This window comes from Triturus cristatus, chromosome 4_1, assembly GCF_964204655.1.
Source record: "Triturus cristatus chromosome 4_1, aTriCri1.1, whole genome shotgun sequence".
Lineage (NCBI taxonomy): Eukaryota > Metazoa > Chordata > Amphibia > Caudata > Salamandridae > Triturus > Triturus cristatus.
In genome coordinates this window covers 266,996,581-267,021,910 of record NC_140585.1, presented here as the reverse complement: position 1 = coordinate 267,021,910, position 25,330 = coordinate 266,996,581, and the positions used below count along the sequence as shown (strand labels likewise).

At 46.1% G+C, this 25,330-nt stretch overlaps 1 protein-coding gene across 1 annotated transcript in view; it reads left to right on the top strand.

Annotated features, from left to right (window-relative positions):
* Nucleotides 1–25,330, top strand: part of LOC146854242 (aldo-keto reductase family 1 member C3-like) — a 386,032-nt gene that overhangs the window by 307,371 nt on the left and 53,331 nt on the right. Inside the window, exon 7 of the mRNA XM_085652025.1 lies at nt 19,623–19,667. Within this exon, the coding sequence (XP_085508151.1) occupies nt 19,623–19,667 (45 nt within the window). The remainder of the gene's footprint in view (nt 1–19,622; nt 19,668–25,330) is intronic.

The following is a 25,330-nucleotide window of genomic DNA, read 5'->3' as shown; positions in this document are numbered from 1 at the left end:
CCGGTGCTCAGTTTCAGTGACTCGAGTGGCAACAATCCTAAGATCCTGGCAGAGGAGTGCAAAATATATCTGAACTTCACCTAATCTGTATTCCAGGATGGATTTTTAGTCCTGTATGGCTTTACGAATAGTGGCTAACCTGGGATGAGTATGATCTGGAGGGGAGACACCTCCCGGCAGACCAGCTGAGCTCCCAGTTCTTGCCGACGTCATGGTGAATTGGTCAATCTCGGTCTGGACCTGTGTGGGTTGCGGGGCCTTATCTTTGCTCATCGTAGTTGCTTTTGGACCGTAATTGGGAGATGAAGTTGCCAGCTGTGGTCCGCCCTGGCCCACTTGCCCACAGGCAGCACAAGCAGCCAGGATACTTCGGGGTGCAGGACCAGTGACGGGGGCAGGCGGTGATGACCAATCGTAGGGCCAATAGGACCTTAGGAGGGGGAGAGATGAAGGGGGGGACTGGGGTTTGGTGGGCAAGGAATCCGACCCTCAGATCACCAAAGGAGAAACACTGCCCCCACAACGGCCCCATGGGACCCTTGAACCCTCCTTCCAGGTATAAAGGACGTGGCCCAAGCCGCTGCAGTGCTCCCATACTCCATCGATCTCAAGGCCTCCAGGCTGTTGAGGGGCAAGGAGGGTTATCCATTTAGTTCAGTCTCTTGGGGGTGGGGTGAAGGCAAATCACAGGGAAATTACCAAATACCACTGCTGCTTCGGGTAACAGAGCTTCTCCCTGCATCTGGGGCAGAGGGAATGACCAGCTCCTCTTCATGCAGGGAGATAGAGCTGGAGAAGAGGGCCCAGCCTTGGCCACAACTTTATCCCCAGTTCCTTCTGGTGTTTTGGTGGCCATGTGGCCCCTACACAGCCTACCAGGAGAGGAGATGTTGGGCCCCTACTCCCCTAAACCAAGAAGGTGGGGGCCTCAGGACCCGTCAGGGGAGAGAGGCATCCGGTTGTGGATGGAGGGTGAGGGAAGATTCGGAGTCCGGCTCAGATGTCGGTTGTGTCTGCAGCCGCACTGCTGCTCGGTGTGAAGTGAGCTTCGGGTGGGTCCCATCAGCTGCCCCGGAGGATTAGGCTGCGGCACAAAGGGTCCAGGTGTTGTGATACCCCCAGGAGCTGCAGCTCTGACAAAGCAGTCACAGAGCCTTCTGGAAGAGTGTGGAGGAAAGCAGAGCCCATCGTGTGCTGCCTGGGCTGCCGGGATGAAGGTGGATGGCGGAGGAGATTAGGAGCAGTTTCACATTGCGACCGCCATCTTGGCATCCTTGACCATGCCCCTGATTTCTTATTTTCTATTAGCTCATAACACACTGGCCACAGCCTTATCTTGTCCCAAGAGGATAAGTCAACCTTCATCATTATGTTCAACGTGCCTTTAATGACCTGCATGATTTCTCTGTCTCTCTCTCTCTCTCTCTCTCTCTCTCATTCTATCTCTCTTTCTCTCTCACTGGACTCAAAGCATTCTTTTAACTTTCTCTATGTTGTTCAAGGCTGAGTCCGCATGCAAATGCTTACCTACATTTCTTGGCTTTGCCCATCTTCATGTCAATTATATTGTTCCAAGATGTATGCTACCTTATACCTCAATAGCTGGTAATTTCATTTTTCCCCCAGTCCAATGTCCTGAGCTGTGTCTAAGGTCTCACCAGTGAGGGAACTCCACCTATTTTCAAACAGGAAACAAAATAGCAGAAATGTTTTCACATCTCAATCTATTTATCATTTCTTTTGATAGTGGATTGCAGACATTTCTTCTTTCTTGGTCTTTGATCAGCATTTTTAAAAATTTGTTCTCATAGATTTCAGTTTCATGGCAAATTAGCTAAATTATATTGTTGACCCATTGGTTGACTCAGATCATCCTCTTTTTCAATCCATCCAATCCAATTCTGAAGTGTGTATCTGTGTTTCAGTACAGATTAACGATGATCATTTTTAATATCCTCCAATCTTCTGTTAATTTTTGTTGTTTCAAATTAGCTCTTTCTACTGTCTCAGCTTCTTGAATATAGACAAGAAATGCCACATACCGTAGCATATTTGTCTCAGTACTATATTTCTGCGTGATGTGGCACATCATGTATCACGTTTTTAGGTCTGGCTGTCCAACTGTGCTGTCTGCAAGACAAATGGTTAGCAATACTTTAATGTCTATGTAGAGGGCTTAGACTCTGTTTGGTGTATCATTCCACCTCCAGTGCACTACTTGAATCGTTATGCATGTGGTATGATTTTACACCAAAAAACACATAATCAACATCCGTACATTTTGTTTCTTGTCCATGCATTGAATGCAAAAGAAATCCTTTTGTGTGGTTTTCACTCCAGTGTAAAAGTGTATTCAGAATTAACAAATAATGTGTGTTTAGTTAACATGAATAGGTCGTAAATAATATATTTGAACTGTTTTTTTAATAACAAAGCTTTTTAAGTTGACATGACTGGGCCTCAGAGGGGAAACATTCATTACAATGCAGTCATTACAACGCACTAATTTTACAACGCAACTGTTACAACGCAACTGCCTTTACATTGCATGGCATTACAATGCATGGCATTACAACGCATGTCACTACAACGCATGCCATTACAACGCATGCCATTACAACGCATTATAAGGTAAGTAATGGTAGATTTTTTAGTTTTAGGGTGGATATGGGTTTTGGGGTACATGAGAATAGTAATTTTTACCCTACACTGTCCAACACTTACCCCACTGTTGCACTCACTGGAGTTAGATTAGTAATTTTTACCCCTATACTATCCAACACTTACCCTACTGTTGCCCTAAAAGTATTATGCGTTGTAATGGTATGCGTTGCATTGGTAGTTTTAAAAATGTATTGCAATGGCATGCGTTGAAAATCATGCTATGTAATGGTAGTTGTGATGTAAAAACTGCATTGTAAAAGCAAGCGTTGTAATTGTTTGCATTGTAACATCATATATTCCCTCGGAGTCACCTCAGTTTGTTGTACTTTGTACATTTTAAAAAGAACATGGTTTCTCAAATTCAAGTTCAAATATCTTTATTCGATTGTATTCTTTACAATCATAAAAGTTCATTTCACAAACATGCAATCATAAGCAAAATTTCACAAATAAACAATAAGAAAGACAGATCATCCAGTTCCGTTTTTGGACAGCAAAGTTATGAGACAAAATAAATTACAAAATTATTTTAAAACCAGGGCAGCAGACAGAATGAACAAGTTAAAAATATAAATAAGTATACAAAGTTAAAAATAATGGAGAAGTACAATGATAAAAGCAGCATAATTATCCCTCCATACTTTTCCTGAAAATAATAGCTAGTTTCAAGAAGCTGCATATATATAAAGTGCAGTCGCTATTCAGGAGTTGAAGGTAATAAAGAGCCGGTTTAATCTGTGTGAAATTTAACTTTTTTAAACAAGGCTTTAAATATATCTTCCGCGGTACTGTGAAATAAGGACAAATAAATAAGAAGTGCACCAAGTATTGCGGAGACTTCCCGTCGCAGCCGCAAGCAGGAAGCACTTGACTTCGGTGTGCCCCTTTCGGAGTTGCCAACAGGAGGTGAAATAAATCAAAACGGAACCGTGTCAATAAATAGCGTTCAAAGCCAGACATAGGCCATGATAGATACGGTTCCATACATTGGCTTGTTTGGAGTAAGGCATGTTTCCTAACGCTAGCTTTCAACAGTTCCCCCTCCTCCCGGGCAAAATACCTAATGGACAAAAATTATTTTTTCACAAAAGTAACATCAGCTCTAGTTATAATCTCTGGGGCTGAGAACAAGTCAGGCCGTCCCAATTCAGTGAGGCGGTCATTAATATACCTCAGCCATGGGACCTTGAACCTGCCGTCCCAAGTTAAGGCTTCTTTTAATATGTCATGTGTGAGAGGTATATCTTTATTTAGCCAGGAGGTCAGCCAACATAACAGGGGACTTGCTGCTAATCTATCACTGAGAAAAGGTACACCTAGCTCCTCATGCACCGAGAAGTTTCCAATTCCCCTTGGCAGCCTCAAAACCTTCTTTAAAAAATTATTTTCTGCAATCTCCAGGGCTTGCGTTTGACTATAGCCCCAGAGCTCGCTGCCATAACAGGCAATGGCAACGCTCTTAGCTTGATAAAGTTTGAGCAAAGCAGCCACCGGGCTATTACCCATTTTTCTAGCAAACCCGAGTATGGCTGCATTGGTGCGTGTTACCTCGCCCTTCTTTTTTACAACAGCTGGGCCCCAGGTTAATTGATTATCAAGGAGAACCCCAAGATATGAGAAGGTTTTAGAGATTGGAATTTTTTCCCCATTTATGGAGAACAAATTAGGTTTTCGCGACCCTTGGCCAATTTTCATGACATATGACTTTGAGTTGTTAATACTCAAGTCTCGGGAACTCATGAAATCATAAAATGAGTTTAAAAGTAACTGAAGGCCGTTTGCCGTCCTGGAAATAAGGACAGCATCGTCCGCGTAGAGCAGAACCGGGACGCCTTTTCGGCCGACGTAGGGGTAATCAGCTCCTGTTTTTATCAGGTAATCCTCTAGCTCATTAATATATAAATTGAACAAAAATGGTGCTAGGATACACCCTTGGCGGACTCCCCGGTTAATTCTAATGTCACTTGTTACTTTCAGGTCTTGAGTGTAACGGACATTAGCTCTTGTATCTGAGTGCAAGTCAGCCAAAACATAAATTAGGTTCTGCTCTACACCCATCTTTAACATGATGTCCCATAGTTTACCTCTATCAACACAATCAAAAGCGGACAATAGGTCCATAAAAGCCATGTGAATGGTTCCCTGCCGGGCCAGAGTGTATTTGCCTACAATCAGGTATAGGTTCAGGCATTGAGTTATTGTTGAATGACCAGGTCTGAAACCATATTGTATAGAGGATATAACTTTGTTCTCTGACGCCCATGTTGTTAGCCTATTCAAAATTACGCCACCTACCACTTTAGCTACAGAATTAATTAACGATATTGGCCTGTAGCATAGTGGACTACTACGGTCGCCCTTTTTGAACACAGGGACTATGGTTGATTGTCCCCAAGACTTTGGGCATCCAGAGATTACAGCTGCATTTATCACCTTTGTGAGAACAGGTGCCCATACCGAGATACGGGATTTAAAAAGATCCGGTGGCAAGCCATCTGGACCTGGAGCCTTATTTCCAGTTAATCCTTGGATAGCCTTTTCTATTTCATTGTCTAAAAAACATAAGGAGTTCTCGTTTGGTATTAAAAGATCGTATACTGTCTGTTGATCATCACTTTTAAAAATTGCACTAAAATGAGTAACCCAATCTTCCTCTGGAATGTTTGTACCTAGTGCAGTATCACTCGTATTGTCAAACAAAGGTTTGTTTACAATTTCCCAAAATTTACTACTGTTGCCCAGGATTGAGGGATCAAGCAAAGACTCCCAAGTATAGGCTTTTCTTTCCTTTTTCCGTTTAACAAGAGTTTTTTTATATATCAAACGGAGATTTTTAATATGACCTGGGTCTCTGGGTTTATTTTTTGACGCCTTTCTTAAGTTTTTACTTGCCGAGGAGCATGCATTATCAAGCCATTTAGGATTGTTTTTAACCTGCCCCTTCACTGAAACTGATAACAACGACCCCACTGTTGACACTATACCTTCAAAAATAGCTAAAGTTTGCTCTGGGGGCATACATGTTGATACACAATCCATTAGATCCCTGCCACATGTCTTGTTAATTTCTTTATAGAAATGTTCTTGGTTTACCAGATGCCATTTCAAGCGACGTTTTCCATTTATGCATTTTAATATGCCCACATCTTCGCAGTGCTTTCGCTGTTCGAATACACCCCCGTTCAATTTAATAGAAAGGGGGTTATGATCACTGTAGATGTTTGTTTGAATTGTAAAACTAGAAGCCTGATTGACAAGGTCGGCAGATAATAATATATGATCTATGAATGAGCCAGGACCGAAGCCTTTAAATGTTGGAACATCATAGACTTTGGTCTCAGGGACCAGTGACATAGCTACAAACAAGTTGTTTTCATTTAGCAAGTCATTTAAATGAGACCCATGCCTAGTGTGACGAAAGTGGAATCCATCCATGCTGTTACACCCCAGGACACCCATAGGGGTGTCTCGGGGTTACCGCAGGGATGTACATTAAAATCTCCTACAATTAATACGTTACACGGCAATGTACCTGGTCCTTCTTTCAACAGTTCGTTCAATAACAGTATATTACACTCCCCTTCGTTAGTTATAGCATTATAAAAATTAACTAGAGTTAGAGCATGATTACCTCGTTTCAGTACAAGCATTTGAATATTACAATTTACAGTTTTAAGGCTGGTTATATCGCACAAAAGAGCCAAATTGACAAAAATAGCAAGACCCCCCTTTGCTCTGCCACTAGCTGAGGGGGCTGCTGGCCTAAGGAAGCTTTGATATCCTTCAATGAAGGCATTATTTCCTTCCATCCATGTCTCTTGGAGGCATATAATTGCATATTTTTTAACAAAGGCGAGCCAGGTTGGATCACTTATTTTATCAGCCAGGCCTGCTACGTTCCAAGAGACTAAATTCATATTACAAGCAGCAACATTCTCTATATCGGATACAGCCTCAATGACAATGGGAACTAATGTTCGATCCGGTTGTTCAATACTAATAGCTCCCACAGTTTCTGCTGTAAGGGGTTCTAAGTCTACATGGGTTGGATGAATATTAAAAGCTTCTAACTGGTAATGCATTGTACTAGTATGCTCAAAACCATCAAGTTCAGAACTAGCTAAAAACAGATCTGTGACTATTTCTGTAGAGTCGTTGCTATCTAGTTTAGTAAAAGAGGGGGGAAAGTTCTCGACATAGACAAGGTTCCTTGGTTTAAGGTCGATAGACATAGATGTGGCTGATGAATCGTACAGTCAATCAACACCCTCCAAACCATTACGCTCATAAAGGGCGTTGAACCTATTTGAGGTAGGAACATTATATTGGATATTAGGATATGTTAATCGGGGAGGATTATGATTATTATATAATCCATTTGTGTCCTCCCAACTCTCAGGATGAAATGTTGAGTAATTAACTTTTCTAGACATACCTAATATATCACTTCTAAGATGACTTTGATCCTTTATAGTATAATGTTCATAATTCCTCAGGGTTGCACCATTATAATTTGAATTATACATAGTGTAATTTGCCTCATCCTCAATGATGGGATATGAATTACTATAATTTCTTGATGGGTAGAAATAGCTTAAATCCTTGGTGCGAATTAAACTGTGGATCAGATTGTCCTTCCAGCTAATAATATGCCTTACCGCTCGATTGTCATCAAAAGTAACAACAATACAGTCACCCTCAGTTGATTTAAATCTGTGGCCCACCCAATCGACCCTCCTAACGTTTGTGATCTTACCATTAATGTGACGAGGGAGCGGCCTATGGCTGGTTAACCAATGGCTAACTTTGTTTTTCAAATCCCCATATCTCCCCGTCTTACCCATTTCTAATTGCAGTACACCTATCATCACTATGGTGTAAGATTGGGATTCAGGAGGGAGATTAATATGAATGGGTTTCTTATTTTGTTGGGGCTGCGTGTACTTTTGCGCTAGTCGTGTATTATGGGTTGGTGGTACTGTAGGGGTAGGCCTATCAGGCTCAACCTGAACATCAAGTGGTATGGAAGATGTACCTTCCGTGGCCCATTCACTCTCATCACTACCGGATGAGGGTCCCGTCATAATAGTAGGCATAGCCGGAGAGATTAATACATTATTACGTGAACTTGTATGTTGATTAGGGTTAATCTGATCTTTAGCATTCAGTAACATGGAGGATTTTAAATTATGGCCCATGATATCTAGGTTGTCTGTCTGGGTGAGGGTGTTAGTACATTTAGACAAACTAATAAAATCCTTAGGTTGAGATTTATCAAGATTCATTAAGATTTGTTCTATACTAGATATTTTCTCATTTATAGGCTGGAATAGGGATGTGATCATCTGTTCCAATTTCATCAGATATGATTTATCAATTACACACACCTCATCAGTCTGCGTTGTCTCATTTATAACTGCTTTGCTATTCTTAGACGAATTTTCAATGGGCAATATTTCAGCTTGCTCTACGGCTGTTGTAATTATATTAGAAGTACTGGTTATTGATTTAGCCAATCTAAAGTTTGACCATACATCTTTAGCTGAAGTTTTATGTTTGCCTATGGGTTTATATGTCTTCCTCAAAATCGATTTTGGTTTTGTTTTTTTCCTTCCATAGCGCAGTCTCTTTAATTTTGGAGAAGGAGATTTATCTGCATCTATGGTATTAATTAAAGGGGAGCTTTCTGCAAGTACAACCCCTGGGGGAGTCAATGTCATGTTTCCTACATGTAATGAGCATGAGATAACCCCACCGGTAGAAGCAGGTTGGGGACTGCCTTCAATGCTAGTCGGTAGAATGAGAGGGACTGGTGACGTGTTTTTTCTACAGCTATTACCATTAGGCAACCCCGAGAAGGACTGCAGTAATAGCGAATCCTCTACACTGATAATAGACTCCACAGTGTTATTCTGCACTGAAGTGTGCATAGAAAGGTTTGGAAAACACAGGTTAGGAGTAAGTGAGAGGCGTCTCTCCGTGTTTTGGATAGCATCTGCAACCACTCCAATGGTTTTTTGCAACATTAGGTCTATGGCTGTAAGGGATGGTAGTGGTGTTGCTGGCACAGACTTATTTCTCGCGGTTGATCTAGTCGCCATAGTGGTCTTTCTGACTTGGTCATTTTAAACTAGGTATCCAACTATTTAAAAATACAATAGAATACAAATACCGGGATAATGCAAATTAGAGTTTACAGGACACACAAGGCTGCCAAATGACATTTAAATGTCGCAATGATATCACCTTCCAGCAGTGACACCCTGATGCAAGGTGTTAGGGGGATTGCCCGTCCCGTCTCCTTAGGTCCCCTGAGGGCCACAGAGGGCCCGCCCTTTGCCCGGGCTTGGCCCGCGCGCGGTCCCGCGACGTGGGGAGTGTCCGCTAAATTTATACGCCTCCTGGCGCCAAATAGGTGGTGTCAATAACGGCTTCCTGCCGCAAAGGATCTTTGGGGTGGTAGTCCCTCCCGCTCTGCGACCGCGCCGATGCAAAGAGACGCGGCGGCGGGGAGAGACCCACTAGGCAGCAGGAACACACGAAACAGCGATGGACACAGCAATCTGGTAGGATCTAAAGTTTTTTTGCAGCACGCCCGCTCTGCCGAGAGTGTCCGCTAAATTTATACGCCTCCTGGCGCCAAATAGGTGGTGTCAATAACGGCTTCCTGCCGCAAAGGATCTTGGGGGTGGTAGTCCCTCCCGCTCTGCGACCGCGCCGATGCAAAGAGACGCGGCGGCGGGGAGAGACCCACTAGGCAGCAGGAACACACGAAACAGCGATGGACACAGCAATCTGGTAGGATCTAAAGTTTTTTGCAGCACGCCCGCTCTGCCGAGAGTGTCCGCTAAATTTATACGCCTCCTGGCGCCAAATAGGTGGTGTCAATAACGGCTTCCTGCCGCAAAGGATCTTGGGGGTGGTAGTCCCTCCCGCTCTGCGACCGCGCCGATGCAAAGAGACGCGGCGGCGGGGAGAGACCCACTAGGCAGCAGGAACACACGAAACAGCGATGGACACAGCAATCTGGTAGGATCTAAAGTTTTTTTGCAGCACGCCCGCTCTGCCGAGAGTGTCCGCTAAATTTATACGCCTCCTGGCGCCAAATAGGTGGTGTCAATAACGGCTTCCTGCCGCAAAGGATCTTGGGGGTGGTAGTCCCTCCCGCTCTGCGACCGCGCCGATGCAAAGAGACGCGGCGGCGGGGAGAGACCCACTAGGCAGCAGGAACACACGAAACAGCGATGGACACAGCAATCTGGTAGGATCTAAAGTTTTTTTGCAGCACATGGTTTCTCGTTTTTCGGTGTAGCTCAAGTAAAAAGTGTGTTCTTCAGCATTTTTTAAAATACCCTTAATTTATGTAGTTTTACAGTCTGGGTTTTGTTTTAGCTTCAGAATGTATTCTTCATGATCCTGGTGTCCTGGAGGAAGGAGCAGAGCTCAACCATATTACAATGCCACTTCCTCTGAGTAGCATAGGTTATGTATCTAATTTAAATGTGCCTTTGCTTTCTTTTGTGTGATGTAATACAGAATTGTTTATTAGTACTATAAAAAAAAGTATTTTTCCATGTGATGTGTTTTCTATTTTCCCATTGGATATTGTGATATATCATTTGTTTCCCAGCATGCCGACAGACTGATTTCTCTGTGTGAAAAACTATATAACATGATGTTTTGGTATGTTTTTATAGACTTTCTGTGTTGGACGTTTGCAGGTCCTCCCTGAACTTTTTGCCTTCATCCTAGTCTTTTTTCTGACCTGGTGTTGGTGGTTTAAGGACTCTGGTCACTTTAGCACTACTGTCCAGTGTAAAACGTGTGTGCTCTCTGTGGTAAACATGGTAAGATTGGTATACACCTGTTTGGCGCATTTAATTTACCTGTCAGCCCCTGGTAATGTGGTTCATCATATACCCAGGGCCAGTAAATTAAATGCTACTGGTGGGCTTGCAGCGCTACTTGCGCCTCCCACCAAAGAGGCCTTTCAAACCTGTCCCAGGCCTCTGCCATTGCAGGGCCTGTGCGCGCAGTTTACTGTGGCTGTGACCTGGCACCCAAAGTGGTTGCCACGTCTGTGACCCCCTTTTACTGCATTTCAGTCACCCCTAAGGTAGGCCCTAGCTAACCCTATGGGCAGGGTGCATTGTAGGTAAAAGGTAGGACATGTACCATAAGTGTGTGACATGTCCTGGTAGTGACAAACAGCCATTTTGGTTTCTCTCTGCTATGAGGCTGCCCTCTAATAGGAATGCATTGGGGATTCCCTGATAAGTGTTTCCATGGTAATTCCTGATATGGGAGGAGCAGCGATGTTAAGTTTGGTATGTTTGAAATAGTAATAATAAATGCTGTCTAATGGTGTGCGCAGATTTATTATCATTATTTTAGAAATGCCACTTTTAGAAGTTGGCATTTCTGTGTGCTATGTGTCTTTTCCTGCCTGATGTGTATTGCATGTCTGGCTCAGGAGTGACAGGGGCTGGTGGGGTGTGTGGCTCCAGAGGGACTGGGTGAGTCAGCGCTAGGCTGAATGGGCAGATCTGCATTTGGAGTAGTGGAGGAGTAGCCTCTGACCCTGAATAGGTCTGTGCCTGCCTTGTTCAATGCAGGCTCGCCCCCCTGTGGTGTGTTTGAGGACAGAACCAAACCTGACAAAGGTGGGTGTGAGCACTGTACACAAAGTGCTTCAGTACCCCCCAGAACCAGTTGGGACTGGTTCCCCAAGCCCTGTGCCAGGGCAGAACAAAGACAAACACAGTATAAATATTGGGGCTGTAACCCCATGTCAGTGTGCTGCTGGGTGCTTACTTGCAGCTGGTAGGCTGCTGGACTACAAAAGGAACCGCCACTAAGGATTGTCCTGCTGAGAGAGGGAACTTCAAGGACTTCCCCTCTGCTGAGGGACCCGGTGTGCTGGCCTGCCCATGCCCAGCGCGGTATACTTGTGGGAAAGCGTGTGGTAAACGCTGGAAATTTGCCCAGTTCTGGCCCTGCTGCCCGTCTTGTTTATTTGGGGAAAGGAGACTCGGCCCCCAGTGTGTGTGGAAGCGCTTTGGACTTTCTACTTGTGATGAGCCCAACTGAAGTGCTGGCGAAGTATCTGGTTGCGTGATTACTGATTTGGCACGCTGACCCCAGTTGGAAGGACGCTTTCCCTTTGGCTCTTAGAGCGCTTTATGTTCTACTGGGAAGCGCATGGCTGGCACTCCCCTTTGGTGCTTGAAAAGGTGGTCAGCGCAAAGAGAGCGCTGCATATGGCAGAGGGATCAGCGCATAGCCGATCCCCTGTGGTACAGGCAAAAGGGGCTGTGAAATTGACTGAAATTCCACTTTGTGATTCCAAAAGGCAGAAGTCAGGCTGAGAAAGCCTGGCTGTGGGCGGGTCTCTAGAGTAGAGGAGGAGAGCCCCGCGTGTCGTCTGAGGCTGCAGTGTTGCTGGGCAACCGGCGTTCCCGGCATTGGTCTAACCACGCCCCTAGCAGTCCACAACGAAAGCGCGACATCGGCCGGTGTTGGAGGAGGAAGTCCCGTCGCATCGCTAGGGGCCCGAGCTAGGAGGCGCTCCAGGAAAGGCCATCCTAGTTCCACCACTGCACCGCACGGTCGCGGGCAGTGGCTTCCTTGAGATTCTGCATGTGGGGGCTGGAGAAGGACTCTTGTGCATGCCTCCTGCGTGTGCTGCACTTGCGGTGTTAATAGCTGCTCAGCCCAACTGCAGACAGCCACCTTGGTTGTGGATACTAGAGGAGACAGGGCGGCCAAGTCTCTCACAAAGTCAGGGGAACCACCAGTGATACCGGCCCCCTAGTGGGTCTTGCCCAATAATGTGTGCAAGGAGCGTGGGAGAGCGCTCCTAGGTTGGCGCTGGACATGAGGTGCCCGCATGTGAATGAGTAGACGATGTCATTTTGCCAGGATTCTGCCCTACAGGTATGGTGAGATAATATTGGTAGGCCTAATGTGGACATGGTATTACCATAATGTGTGCACACTAATGAAACTGCTACATGCACTGCTGTTGGTGTCTAGACAATACTATACTGAGTTATTGCTCAGGATGCAGTTTTATCCCTAAGAGGGCCTGAAATGTTTGTGACGCATAATGTCTTATGCTATGTGGTTAATGTGTGCCCTCTGAGAAGGGGTACGGTGACCTGCTGAGGCTAATGCCTAATATAGTTTAGACCTAATGTGTTTTATGCGTAATGTGAGGTAGGCTAAGGGTTAATACCAGTAGTTACTGGTTATTTTATTATGTGCCTTATCTAATGGTGATGACAGTGGCCCGATTGGCACAGTGTATATTTGTGATTATGATCTAATGTGTTTATGAGTAATACAAAGGCTATTTTTTATATAACCTTATGTGGAGTTTCTTTTGTGGTGTGCCTAGTTGTCGCTGCTGTGTGTGGGTGTTGCGCAAATGCTTTACACATTGCCTCTGGGATAAGCCTGGCTGCTCGTGCCAAGCTACAATGGGGTGAGCAGGGGTTATCTTTAGTGTGTAACTCCCTTACCCTGACTAGAGTGGTGGTTTCTGCCTGGCTTAGGCGCCTGCCCTAGCCAACCAGAAATTCTGTGTCTAACACTTTCCCTTGCTCTATTTCAGGCAGGCTTCATGTCGACCTTCTTATTGACTTTATGCTTAGAGATTTTATAAATTTCCTTTGCCTTTTTAGCTGAGTAGTGTCTATGGTTGTTTGCTCTTTGTCTCTATACTTAGTCCTGGCTATTTAGCTATAACAGAGACAAAGCCTTATGCTAATTGCAATTTTTTTTGCATTTTTAAAATTAAATTGCATTCTAATTTTTTGCCTTCTACAATGATTTTGACTTTTAAATAATCCTTTGTGGTTTCGTCTATGAGCTTTGTCTGGTGTAAATTTGATTTGATTTGGCTTTCTTCTATTCGGCTAGTCCTATGGGACTCACTCAAGGCCCATGATCTCAAAAATGATTTAGTGTCATGAGATTTCTAGAGAACAAATTAGTGCCAACACAAGCAGACTGTGTTTTTTACGTTTTAGGCTGGACTCGTGTGAGTCTGACTTTAAAATTCCCACGATTGAGTTGTCCCATATTAAGACAGCCAGATAAAACAGGGCAGTGAGGTTCAAAGTCCACCTCTCTCCCCCTCCACCCTAACCCTCCCGGTCCAACATGATCCAAAGGGAAAAAAGAATAATCCATTTTACATTATAACATGATCCATCATATTGGGTTGTCAAGAACGCAAAAAGCAATAATCCTAGCACAATCCTTCAGGCCTGAACCATTTTTAAAGTGCATAAAGTGAAACATTTTAATTAATCCATTTTTAAATATACATACACAAATATAAAGTGACCCATGCGATAGTGAAAAGTGCATGGAGAAAAAACAAAAGGTGCCTAAAGATAGCATGGGGGGCAAGGCCCTTCTTCTAGTCTTCGATTAAATAGGCTATTCGCTCCTCTAACGGTTTGCCGGACAAACTCAGGAAATAGGTAGCATTGCCCCCCTCCCTAAGTTTATTGAGGGTTTGTTTGACAAAGCCAGCTAGACAAAGGTTCCCAAATTACCAAGTCTTTCTTTTTGGCCCAGATACCCTTCTTAGCATAGATAGCTTTCTCAAGGTTATGTATTGAATATAGCTGGGCCAACCACTGTGGGGGATAAGGGTCCACCCAAGCAGATGTTATACACAGCCTATAAATTGCCATGGCGATAAAGATTAGAGCCCCTCCACTTTTCCTGTCTAAGTAATCTTGTACACCCAGTACAACCGTTGTGGGAGTAAGCAGGATATCTCAGATAGAACTATCCTGAGAAAGCCTTGTATCTCAGTTAGCAAGTGACCAAGTTTCTCGCATGTGGCAAACATATGAACAGAGTCTGCACTATATTAAGAGCACTGGGGACAGTTGGTGCCTCTGCAAGTTCCCCATTTTGCAATTCTACTCGGTGTATAATACAGAAAAAAACAAGTTTTGTAGAATTGGGCTTGTAAATTGGCTGATAGTAAGTCACTTTGAGCAGATTGCAGAGCTAGATGGAGGGCGTTATTGGTGATATCTAATTTCCGTTGCCATTTCCCAGGAATTTTGGCCAGATCATCAGCCGTTAAACTGGACTCAATTCGGGGGATTGTGGGATCTAGCAATAAGTTTGCATTTCATGAACCCCGAGGACCCCCCTGCCTTGCGTGATAAAAAGTTTCTGATGGCTAGATATTAAAAGGCCGCCTTATGACTCAAACCAAATTGATTTTAAGATCCTCAAATGCCAGGACACCCTCATCGATTATAGGATCCCCAGTTTATTAATGCTGGAGTTGAGCCAATGTTGAAAATAAGATCCCCCAAATATATCTGGCAGGTTCTCGTTGTTACCTGTAGGGGTGTAATAGTTCAGTCTGCCGATCCCCAATACCTTGCGCATGGCTGTAAAGACCTTTTAGGTTCACATAAGGGTCTTGAACCTTACCGTCTTATAATACCCGAATTCAAGCTGGCGCCATAAGCATGTCCAAGCATCTGATCCAAGTAATAGATCGAACGTAGACGGGAGTTCCATTGAAGGTACTGAAGGCCAGTCTTGTCACAATACTGGGCATATCTGCAAGACAGTGGCCCAGTAATATATTTTCAGATTTGGAAGCACCCAGCCACCTCTCTCACAGGGAAGAGATAAATATTTAAGAGATCTTCTTGGCCGTGAATAGGCCCATTTAAATCCTGAGAAAAGACCATCAAACTTCTTTAGCATTGTATTAGTGAATTTGGGGGGAATAGCTCTAAAAGAAATATAACATTTTAGGAAAAATGATCATCTTGAGGACATTGCACCGGCCAACTATTGACAGAATGTAAATTATTAAGCTGATGTAATGCCTTCTCTGTCTCTGAGGCTAGCGGGACTACATTTTCTCCGACTATCAAATCCGTTTCAGCCATGATGTTAACCCCAAGATACCTTGCTTAAGTGACAACTCTAGTATCAATCCAATTGATTTTATTATTTGCAATTATCTGGGTCTTCCCTTTATTTAAAGCATACCTGAAACTCTGGGCCTCTCGTTCTATAGCTACTAAAGCTTAGCCAGGGTCCGAGGTCACAAAAGCAAGGTCATCCACATAGGCTATGATTTTTGTTTCAAAGCCATGTCTATATATGGCTGGAATTTCTTGGTTGTTTGCAAGTCTTTTAATGAAAGGGTTGATATACATTGCAAAGAGCAACGGGGAGCAGGGAGACATCTGGTGAATCCCGCGGGTTATTACAAATTGCTCTGTTAGTTGCCTGTTGATCAAAACCCTAGCCATAGGTTTTATATATAGAGCCTTGACGCCTGAATAGCCCCGGGCCCGAAACCCATTCCCCGCATGACGCTCCACAGAAATAGCCAGGAGACCTGATCGAAAGCTTTTTCAGCATCGAGAAGTATTTGCATCGGGTCTCCTGTGGGCTGTGCCACGTCAGAGTAATGGTCCTTCAGAAATGGTCGGTAGTGCTTTTTTTGAGAATAAATCCGTGTTGCCATTTGGAAACAAGATCTTCAATACCAGTAAATACCCAAAAAGCAAGGATCTTGGAGTACATTTTCGAATCTCCATTGATAAGAGTTATAGGGCGATAAGAGCCCATTTCCAAGGTAGATTTATCCTTTTTGGGAAAGATAATAATTTTGGCTGTTGATCAAGATGAAGGTGGGGTCGCACCGTTGAAAATTTGGACCAAAAGGACTTTAAACATATTGTTAATCTGGGTAGAGAAAACTTTATAGAATTCAATTGGTATACAATCGGTGCCTGACGCCTTGTCATCCGGTAAACTTGACATTGCCGTGGCAATCTCTTTCCAGGAGGGAGGATCCTCTAGTTGTTTGTGATCCTCCACGCTAAGGCGTGATATCAAATCCGGGTCTAGAAAGCTGTCAATAGCTTTTTGTCTAGCAGCTTGCGAGCCAGCGTCTTCCTCAGTATAAAGATCTTGCTAAAATTGGCGGAAGGCTGTTTGAATTTTATTCGGCTCACTAGTAATCCCCCCTGACGGGACCCAAATGGAATGTATGCCGTTGTTCGTGAGGTGTTGCCTAGTTCTTAGGACTAACTGGTGGCCAATTTGCTCACTAAATTCATACATTTTTTCCCGTGTAGCGGCCCATTTAGCGGCAGCTTTCTCTGCCAAAATTGCACCAGTTTCTGCTCTTACTGCTGCAGCTTCTAATTGTACTGTCTCAATTTCCTCCCGCTGCTGGACGGCACCGATAAGTTTTTCCTCTGCAAAAAATGTTTGAAGCTCTAAGATCTGCAGTTTCTCCTGTTTGTTCTTTCTAAGCGAAAACTGTAGAGTCTTCCCTCGAATACACGCCCTCAGGGCGTCCCAGATAACCTCGACTGAAGCAGAGCCAATATTCCTCTTGAGAAAGTTCTGTATCCAGCTTTTCAAGTGATTTTGATCAAACAACAATGCCCTCTCAAAGCTCCAAGTCAGAGCTTCCTTACAAAAAGATATTTCCATAACATCTAAAGTTAAAGGATTATGGTCCGACATGAACTGTGGAACAATATCAGTACTAATATCTTGAATCAAAGAAGGGGAAACCGAAAATTAATCAAGTCAGGCAAGTGATTGATGGGGAGCAAAATAGTAGGTGTACCCTGGTTGGTTCGGTTTTAAGTGGGACCAGACATCAACCAGCTCATTTGTGTGCAATAAGTTCTTCAAGGCCCACAAGACCTTTGGTTTTCGGCCTGTATAACGCGTTTTGGTATTCATATCCCAGTCGCAGGGTAAATTGATGTTGATGTCCCCACATATTATAACAGGTAGAGGCCAATGAGCTAGCTCCAAAGAAAGCTCCAGGATCATCAGCTATACTCCCATATGAACATAGAGTGAAAGAAAACTTAGATGATAACCTACATTCTGCCAAAACTCATTTCCCATGAGGAACAGATTTAGTTTGTATGGTCTGATGCAGGCGATTGTCCCTGGTCAAGATAGTTACGCATCTCACACGTATATCCCATTGTATTTAAAATGTTTGTCTGTGATCCTTCAATGTGTGTTTCCTGGAGGCAGACTAAGTCAGCCCCCAGCAGGGACAAGCCCTGTGAGACCTTCTGCCTCTTTCGTGCATCATTTAGACCACAGACATTCAAAGAAAGTGCATTACGTTTGCCATATTAGCTTTATGCTGATTTAATCAATAAATCAGCATGCGTAAAAAACATACATCAAGAAAATACCAAAAAAGGTGCCCCCAAAAATAAAAAAACATAAATCTAAAAATACAGCAATACCAAATTCTTGCACTTTCTAGATCATCAAGACAGAGGTACATTCTCCTAATAGCACATAGACAAAAAACATGAAAGACCCATCAAAGCCCAACCCATCCTTCACCCCTTCTACTCCCCCCTGCTCCAAAACCCCCTCACCTCCTCACCCCCCAGACAATAGAGCAATCAGGATTAACTTGAATAATGAATGCCTATAGTAAGACCACGCCACCCTACCCCGCAGCGTACTCAATCAAGGCTTTTAACCCTTTTGGGCCAAAAAAAAAGAGTAGCAAGAGAAAGGAAAGAGGAAGAAAAGAAAAAGAATGGAATCAAATAGAAACTAAACCCTCATACTCATCCAAAACTAGAACCCACGAATAACGGGACACCCTCTCCTTCCTCCTCTGAGCTTTCTAAGAGCCCCCCTTCAGACATTTCCCATAGAAATAAAAGGGATAAGAGGAGTCAGAGACTGTCAAGCCTTAAAGCAGAACATTCTTTAGCTCTACCTTTCCTAGCCTTGATTTCGTTGAGGTACTCTTGGGTCTTGGTTTCTGACATGAAGGTACGGAAAGAACCATTCAAATTAATTTTCTGTTTAGCAGGGTTCATAAGGAATACTTGCGCGCCCAGCTGCTGAAAAGGGGTAAAAAGATGGTGAAGGCGCCATCTGCTCTGAACCGTAGCATGGCCGAAATCAGGCTTAGCAAAGAAAGACACCCCCTCAAACCCTTTCTGTGAGTTCGGTCGAGCATGTTCATAGACCAATTGTCTGAGTAAAAAATTGCCAAAAAACACCAAAACGGCTCTAGGTTTCTCTCCACCATCAGCATGTTGTTTCTTCAAGGTGAAGGGGAAGCAGTGAGCCCTCTGTATCTCATGATCCCAATTCCAATTTGAATGATCGGAGAAAGCTCCCTTCGGAAGTTTCACAATGTATCGTCGGGGATCTTCTCCCTCTACTCCTTCGGGGATCCCCAGCAGACGGAGGTTGTTTTGGTGCTGTCTGTTCTTCTGGTCTTCCATTTTCCACATAACATCTGTCATGCAAGCGCCTTGGGAGGAGCTCTTTGCTTTCAGGGAGGTAACTTCAGTTTTCAAGTTTTCGGCGCGGCTTTCCATCATAGTGACCTGCTCTCCAATGCCTGAACAGGTCTTATTTAGCTTTCTACATCCCCCTTGCAGTTCTTTGGCTGCCCCTTTAGCTTGTCTATTGTCCGTCCGCACTTTCTCTTGCTGGATCTCAAGGTGGCTGTCCCCGAAGTCTTGCCATAATCTCACTAGACTTCAATTGGATGACCTTCTTGGGGAAAGACCATCTTAACCTCGGTGTCGGAGGAGCACTTTGCCATACTTGTAGAGGTGAACTATGTATGAAGACAAAGGCACTAGAATAGCAATTGGAGTTCATATCTGGGTTTGTTCAACAGGATGGTGCCAGCATGACTCTTACTAGCTCTCTGTATGTTTTTATCCTTTTTTTTACCAGTGTAATGTATATGAAAAACAATTCCATATTAATCCAATCTTATAATTAAGATATTGTTACACATATTGATTACATTTCCTGAAATCCCTTTACGAAAACTAGTAACTTTAAAATGTCTGACATGTTAGTGCACAAATTGCATTGGGACTTGTTGCTATGAGGTGATGAGTGTTCTCCCTTTTGTGTTTTTACAGGAATGAGTTCCGGGTGTGCAGTTCTGAAGGGACAGCTATCGACAGGTAATCCAACTTTTCTTTCTTCTAGATTCTTTAATATTGATTGCACCTTGGTGCAGTCTTATCAGTAGCTAAAGCATTTATTTATTTATCCAGCTTCCTATAGTATGAACTTGGTGAATAGGCATTAGAGAGCTTTACAAGAGAAAAGGAGTTTGAGTCACATATATATACTTCAGGTATAAGTGGCAAATATATACTTATACAATAGAAAAGGGAAAGGGCCAGAATAATAATGTCTTGCAAACGCAATGTATATTAGCTAAATTGTCTTTTTAAAATGACTGTTTTTGTTTCCTTTTTATATGTAGCCAAACCAGGGGTAATGCCTAGGGCTGTGAAAGAGAGTTCCATATTTCAGTTCTACTGCCCGGGAATAATTCTTTCATAATCATCTCTTGTTTGAATGTTGGAGGCTAAATGAGGAGGGGAATCTGCATTCTTTGACCCCAGTTGTGTACCCGAAATTCAGTTTCTTATCCAGCTAAACATGTTTGCAGTAACTGAGGTGTTGGAAATTGGGTTATTTGTTGACAAAGATATGAGCCGAAGTCATGCAGCAACCACTATCCTAGTCAGGGTAAGAAGCAGGAAAACCCCTAACATGACCTGTGATCACCCTCTGGTAGTTTGGCACAGAGCAGTCAGGCTTCACATAGAGACAATGTGTAAAGTATTTGTGCATTACTTCAAACAAATAAACAGTGAAAACACCACACAAAAGGAATCCAAACCAGGCTAGCAAAATAGAACTTAATGTTAATCAATAAAACAAGATCTAAAATGACAAAAATGTAGCAAGTAGAACTTTAGGTATGAATTTTTAAAGAATAAACTGTAAAATAGCGCTTAAAAGCAATAAGAGCTTATTTGGGATATTTCGTCGTGCCCGACTGGAACAAAGTCAAAGATTCAGGCCAACAGCTATGGCGATGGGCCAGATATAGGGACCCAGTGAGGCCCGCTGAACACAAGTATCTTGATCCGAGTTGCTTCAACGCCAAAGAGGATGCGATTTGCAGTCAATGTCAATCCTCGCAATTGCGGCAATGCGCTGTCCTGAGCCACACAAACTCAATGATGCGTCTCCCCAATGGACGCAATTTAGAATTCTCATCATCGTGGCCACCATTGATGGATATGTGAAGCTAGTGTGTCAAACAGTGCTGGTTCTGAAGGCAGAGCGGTGTCTCAGAGCCATGCAAAGGCAGAGATGCATTGATTCTGGTCCACGCAACAAGGGTTGATGCATCAGTTCTGGTCATGCAATCAGGGGCGATGCGCCTGTTCCGATCTATGCAACTGTGCCAATGTGCGGGTTCAAGAGTGGATCCATGGGATTCACTGATGCAAGCACCATAGGCCTCACTTCCACTTGGTAGGTCATACTCACAGATGGCAGAGTCCAAATGTACCAACAGAAGAGTTGGCCGTCTTTTATGTCTCTGAGACCTCAGATCAGGAGGCAAGCCAGCTAGCCTTTGGAGTCACTCTGGGTTTAAGTGATGCGGGTCCAGTCCTTCTCACTCAGGCAGGAGAACAGCAGGCATCAGGATAGCACACCATGGCAGGAGTCCAGCAAAGCAACAGTCCAGTAGAGTGGTAGTCTTCCAGCAGCACAGCAGTCCTTCTTCACAGATCCAGAAGGGTTCCAGGCAGGTCGCTTCCCACGCCGCGCAGCTCCACCTGATTGCGCCCGTGCTCCTGTGCCCAGCTGCTGCAGAGTGTCGAGTTCGAGGCCCGCCTCCACCCGCAGGCTACACACTGCTCCTCATCCCTGGTGGCCAGTGGTAGGCCGTAGGTCTGCCTTTCAGCAATTTCATTGTATTTTGTTTACTTTTCTGTGACCGTTTTTTTTTCCCCTCCTGTTATCTCTGTGCCCTTCTGCCTTTCTGTAATTGTATTGCATTTTGTATTTTGCTTACTTTCTCTGTGACCGTTCTTATCCCTGCTATTTCTTTGCACTTTTGCCCTCTGTTTCCCTTTCACCCGTTCTCCCCGCTGCTGCATCCCCTGCGGCCCCGGCCCCCCGCTCGCCATAGGTTTGCCTTCCTGTAACTGTATTGTATTTGGTATTTTGTTTACTTGTTTCTGTGACCGTTTTTCCCTCCTGTTATTTCTATGCCCTTTTGCCTTCTGTTTTCCCTTCGCCGTCCCTTCCTCCCGTTCTTCCCGCCGCTGCGTCCCCTGCGGCTCCACCCCCCGCTCGCCCATTCGTCGTTCCCACCTCCCAGCTGCTCCTCCCTCCCACCTCCCCTTCTTATGGCGGCCGCTGCACGGCAGTGAGAGTGACCCTTGACTCTGTTCCAGGCAGGTCGCTCCCCACGCCATGCAGCTCCACCTGACTGCGTCCGTGCTCCAGGGCCCAGCTACTGCCGAGTGCCAAGTTCGAGGCCCGCCTCCACCTGCAGGCTACCACCTGCACCTCATCCCTGGTGGCCAGTGGTAGGCCGTAGGTCTGCCTTTCAGTAATTTCATTGTATTTTGTATTTTGTTTACTTTTCTATGACCGTTTTTTCCCTCCTGTTATCTCTGTGCCCTTCTGCCTTTCTGTTATTGTATTGCATTTTGTATTTTGCTTACTTGCTCTGTGACCGTTCTTATCCCTGCTATTTCTTTGTACTTTTGCCCTCTGTTTCCCTTTCGCCCGTTCTCCCCGCTGCTGCATCCCCTGCGGTCCCGCCCCCCCGCTCGCCATAGGTTTGTCTTTCTGTAACTGTATTGTTTTTGGTATTTTGTTTACTTGTTTCTGTGACCATTTATCCCTCCTGTTATTTCTTTGCCCTTCTGCCTTCTGTTTTCCCTTCGCCGTCCCTTCCTCCCGTGCTTCCCGCCGCTGCGTCCCCTGTGGCCCCGCCCCCCCGCTCGCCCATTCGTCGTTCCCCCCTCCCAGCTGCTCCTCCCTCCCACCTCCCCTTCTTATGGCGGCCGCGCCGCTGGCTCGCCTAAGGCAAGCCCGTCTGCCCCTGCCGCGCCTGGACCACGCCCAGCGCCCGAACCCCTGGCCCCCGCGAACGCCACGACGCCCGACTCCGCTACGATGCCAGCTCCCTCCATGCACTCAACTCCGGATGAGAACACACCTGCTACTGGGCCCCCCCGAAGCGCACCCAAGGACCCGTCACCTGCCGGAACTGCAGCTTCACCAGCATCCGCCCCGCCAAACCTCCGCCCAGGAAAGAACCCAACTACCTCAGATGCATCCTCCTCAACACCCGCTCCGCCCGCAAACACGCCGTTGAACTCTGGGACCTTCTCGACTCAACCTCCCCAGACGTCGCCTTCCTGACGGAGACCCGGCTGAACCCCGCCTCAGCACCCGACATCGCCATAGCCATCCCGGAAGGCTACAAGATCACCCGCAGGGAGTGATTGCACCAACGGAGTAGGAGGAGGAATTGCCATCGTCCACAAGAACACCCTCAGAGTCTTGACCAACACCGATGACACTCTCAGCACCGCCAAACACCTGCACTTCCAGATCCACAACGACCCCAATACCACCCCCTCAGAGGAACCCTTGTCTACAGACCCCCCGGACCCTGACCACAGTTCAGCGACTCCATCGCCGACTTCATCAGCACACACGCCCTCGCCTCCACGGACTACATCCACCTCGGGGACCTGAACCTCCACTATGAGAACAACAACGACACCAACTCCACTGCCCTGACCGACAACCTCGCCAACCTCGGACTCAGACAGCTCGTGACAACACCCACCCATGCTGCCTGCCACACGCTTGACCCCATCTTCTCCGCAAGCTCCCACGTCTCCTTCAACCACACCACCGAACTCCACTGGACCGCCCATCACTGCATCCACTTCGCCTTCAGGAAGCCTACCACGCACCACCGCACCCAACAGATGCCTCGCCGCTGCTGGAGCGAAAACCAGCTAACGACCACCCTCGCCCAGAGCCCACCCGTTGACCCCACCAACCCTGACACCGCAGCCCGCAACTTCAGACAGTGGATCGACGACTACACCAACACCCTCGCCCCGCTCAAGAAACCCTCCAACAGCCACACCAGCAAGAAAGCCACCTGGTTCACCGAAGACCTCCAGGCCTCCAAACGAACATGCCGAAAACTGGAAAAGAACTGGATCCGCGAACGAACACCGGACAGCTACGCAGCCCACAAGAACGCCACCCGCAGACACCATCACCTCATCAGATCCGCCAAAAGGGCCTTACTCAAAGACTGCCTAGATAACAACGCACACAACAGCAAAGAGCTCTTCAACATCATGAAGGAACTCTCCAACCCCAACTCCAACACCATCGACATCCCACCTTCGCAAGACCTGTGCGACTCGCTGGCCACCTTCTTCCACCGCAAGATCGCCGACATCCACGACAGCTTCAACCCAACGACCGCCCGACAACCACTGAGACCTTCGCCCCCACTACCACCAACCGCCTGCTCTCCTGGACCAACATCAATGACGAGGACACCAGCAAGATTATGAACACCATCCATTCCGGATCACCATTAGACCCATGCCCACACCACATCTTCAACAAAGCCAGCACAGCTTTCGCACCCCAACTCCGGAAAGTATTCAACATCTCCTTCGAGACAGCAACCATACCGGAAAGCTGGAAGCATGCCGAGATCAACGCCCTACTCAAGAAACCCCAGGTGGACCCCAAGGACCTCAAGAACTTCCGGCCCATCTCCCTGCTCCCGTTCCCGGCGAAGGTCATCGAGAAGACCGTCAACAAACAACTGACCCGCTACCTCAAGGAGAACAGCAACCTGGACCCGTCCCAGTCCGGGTTCCGCAGCAACCACAGCACCGAAACCGCCCTCATCGCCGCCACCGATGACATCAGGACCCTGCTAGACAACAGAGAAACAGCGGCCCTCATCCTCCTGGACCTGTCAGCCGCCTTCGACACGGTCTGCCACCGCACACTACGAACACGCCTACACAACGCCGGGATCCAAGAGGAGGCCCTAGACTGGACCACATCCTTCCTCTCCGGCAGAACACAGAGCGTCCGCCTCCCCCCTTCCGCTCTAATGCCACCGAGATCATCTGCGGCGTACCCCAGGGCTCATCCCTCAGCCTAACTCTGTTCAACATCTACATGGCACCTCTCGCCCACGTCGCCCGACAGCATGACCTCAACATCATCTCCTACGCCGATGACACCCAGCTGATCCTCTCTCTCACCTAAGACCCTCGCACTTCCAAAACCAACCTCCACAAAGGAATGAAGGCCGTCGCCGAATGGATGAGGAACAGCCGACTGAAGCTGAACTCGGACAAGACGGAGGTCCTCATCCACGGTTCCACCCCTTTGGCCTGGGATGACTCCTGGTGGCCGACCACACTGGGAACAGCTCCAACACCCACCGACCACACCCGCTACCTAGGGGTTATCCTCGACTCCACCCTCTCCATGACTAAGCAGGTCAACGCCGTCTCCTCCTCCTGCTTCAACACCCTCCGCATACTCTGCAGGATCTACAAATGGATCCCCACCGAAATGAGAACGGTCACCCAGGCCCTCGTCAGCAGCAGGTTGGACTACGGAAACGCTCTCTACGCAGGAACTTCGGCCAAACTCCTGAAACGGCTGCAACGCATCCAGAACGCCTCTGCACGTCTGATCCTCGACATTCCCTGCTGCAGCCACATCACACCCCACCTGA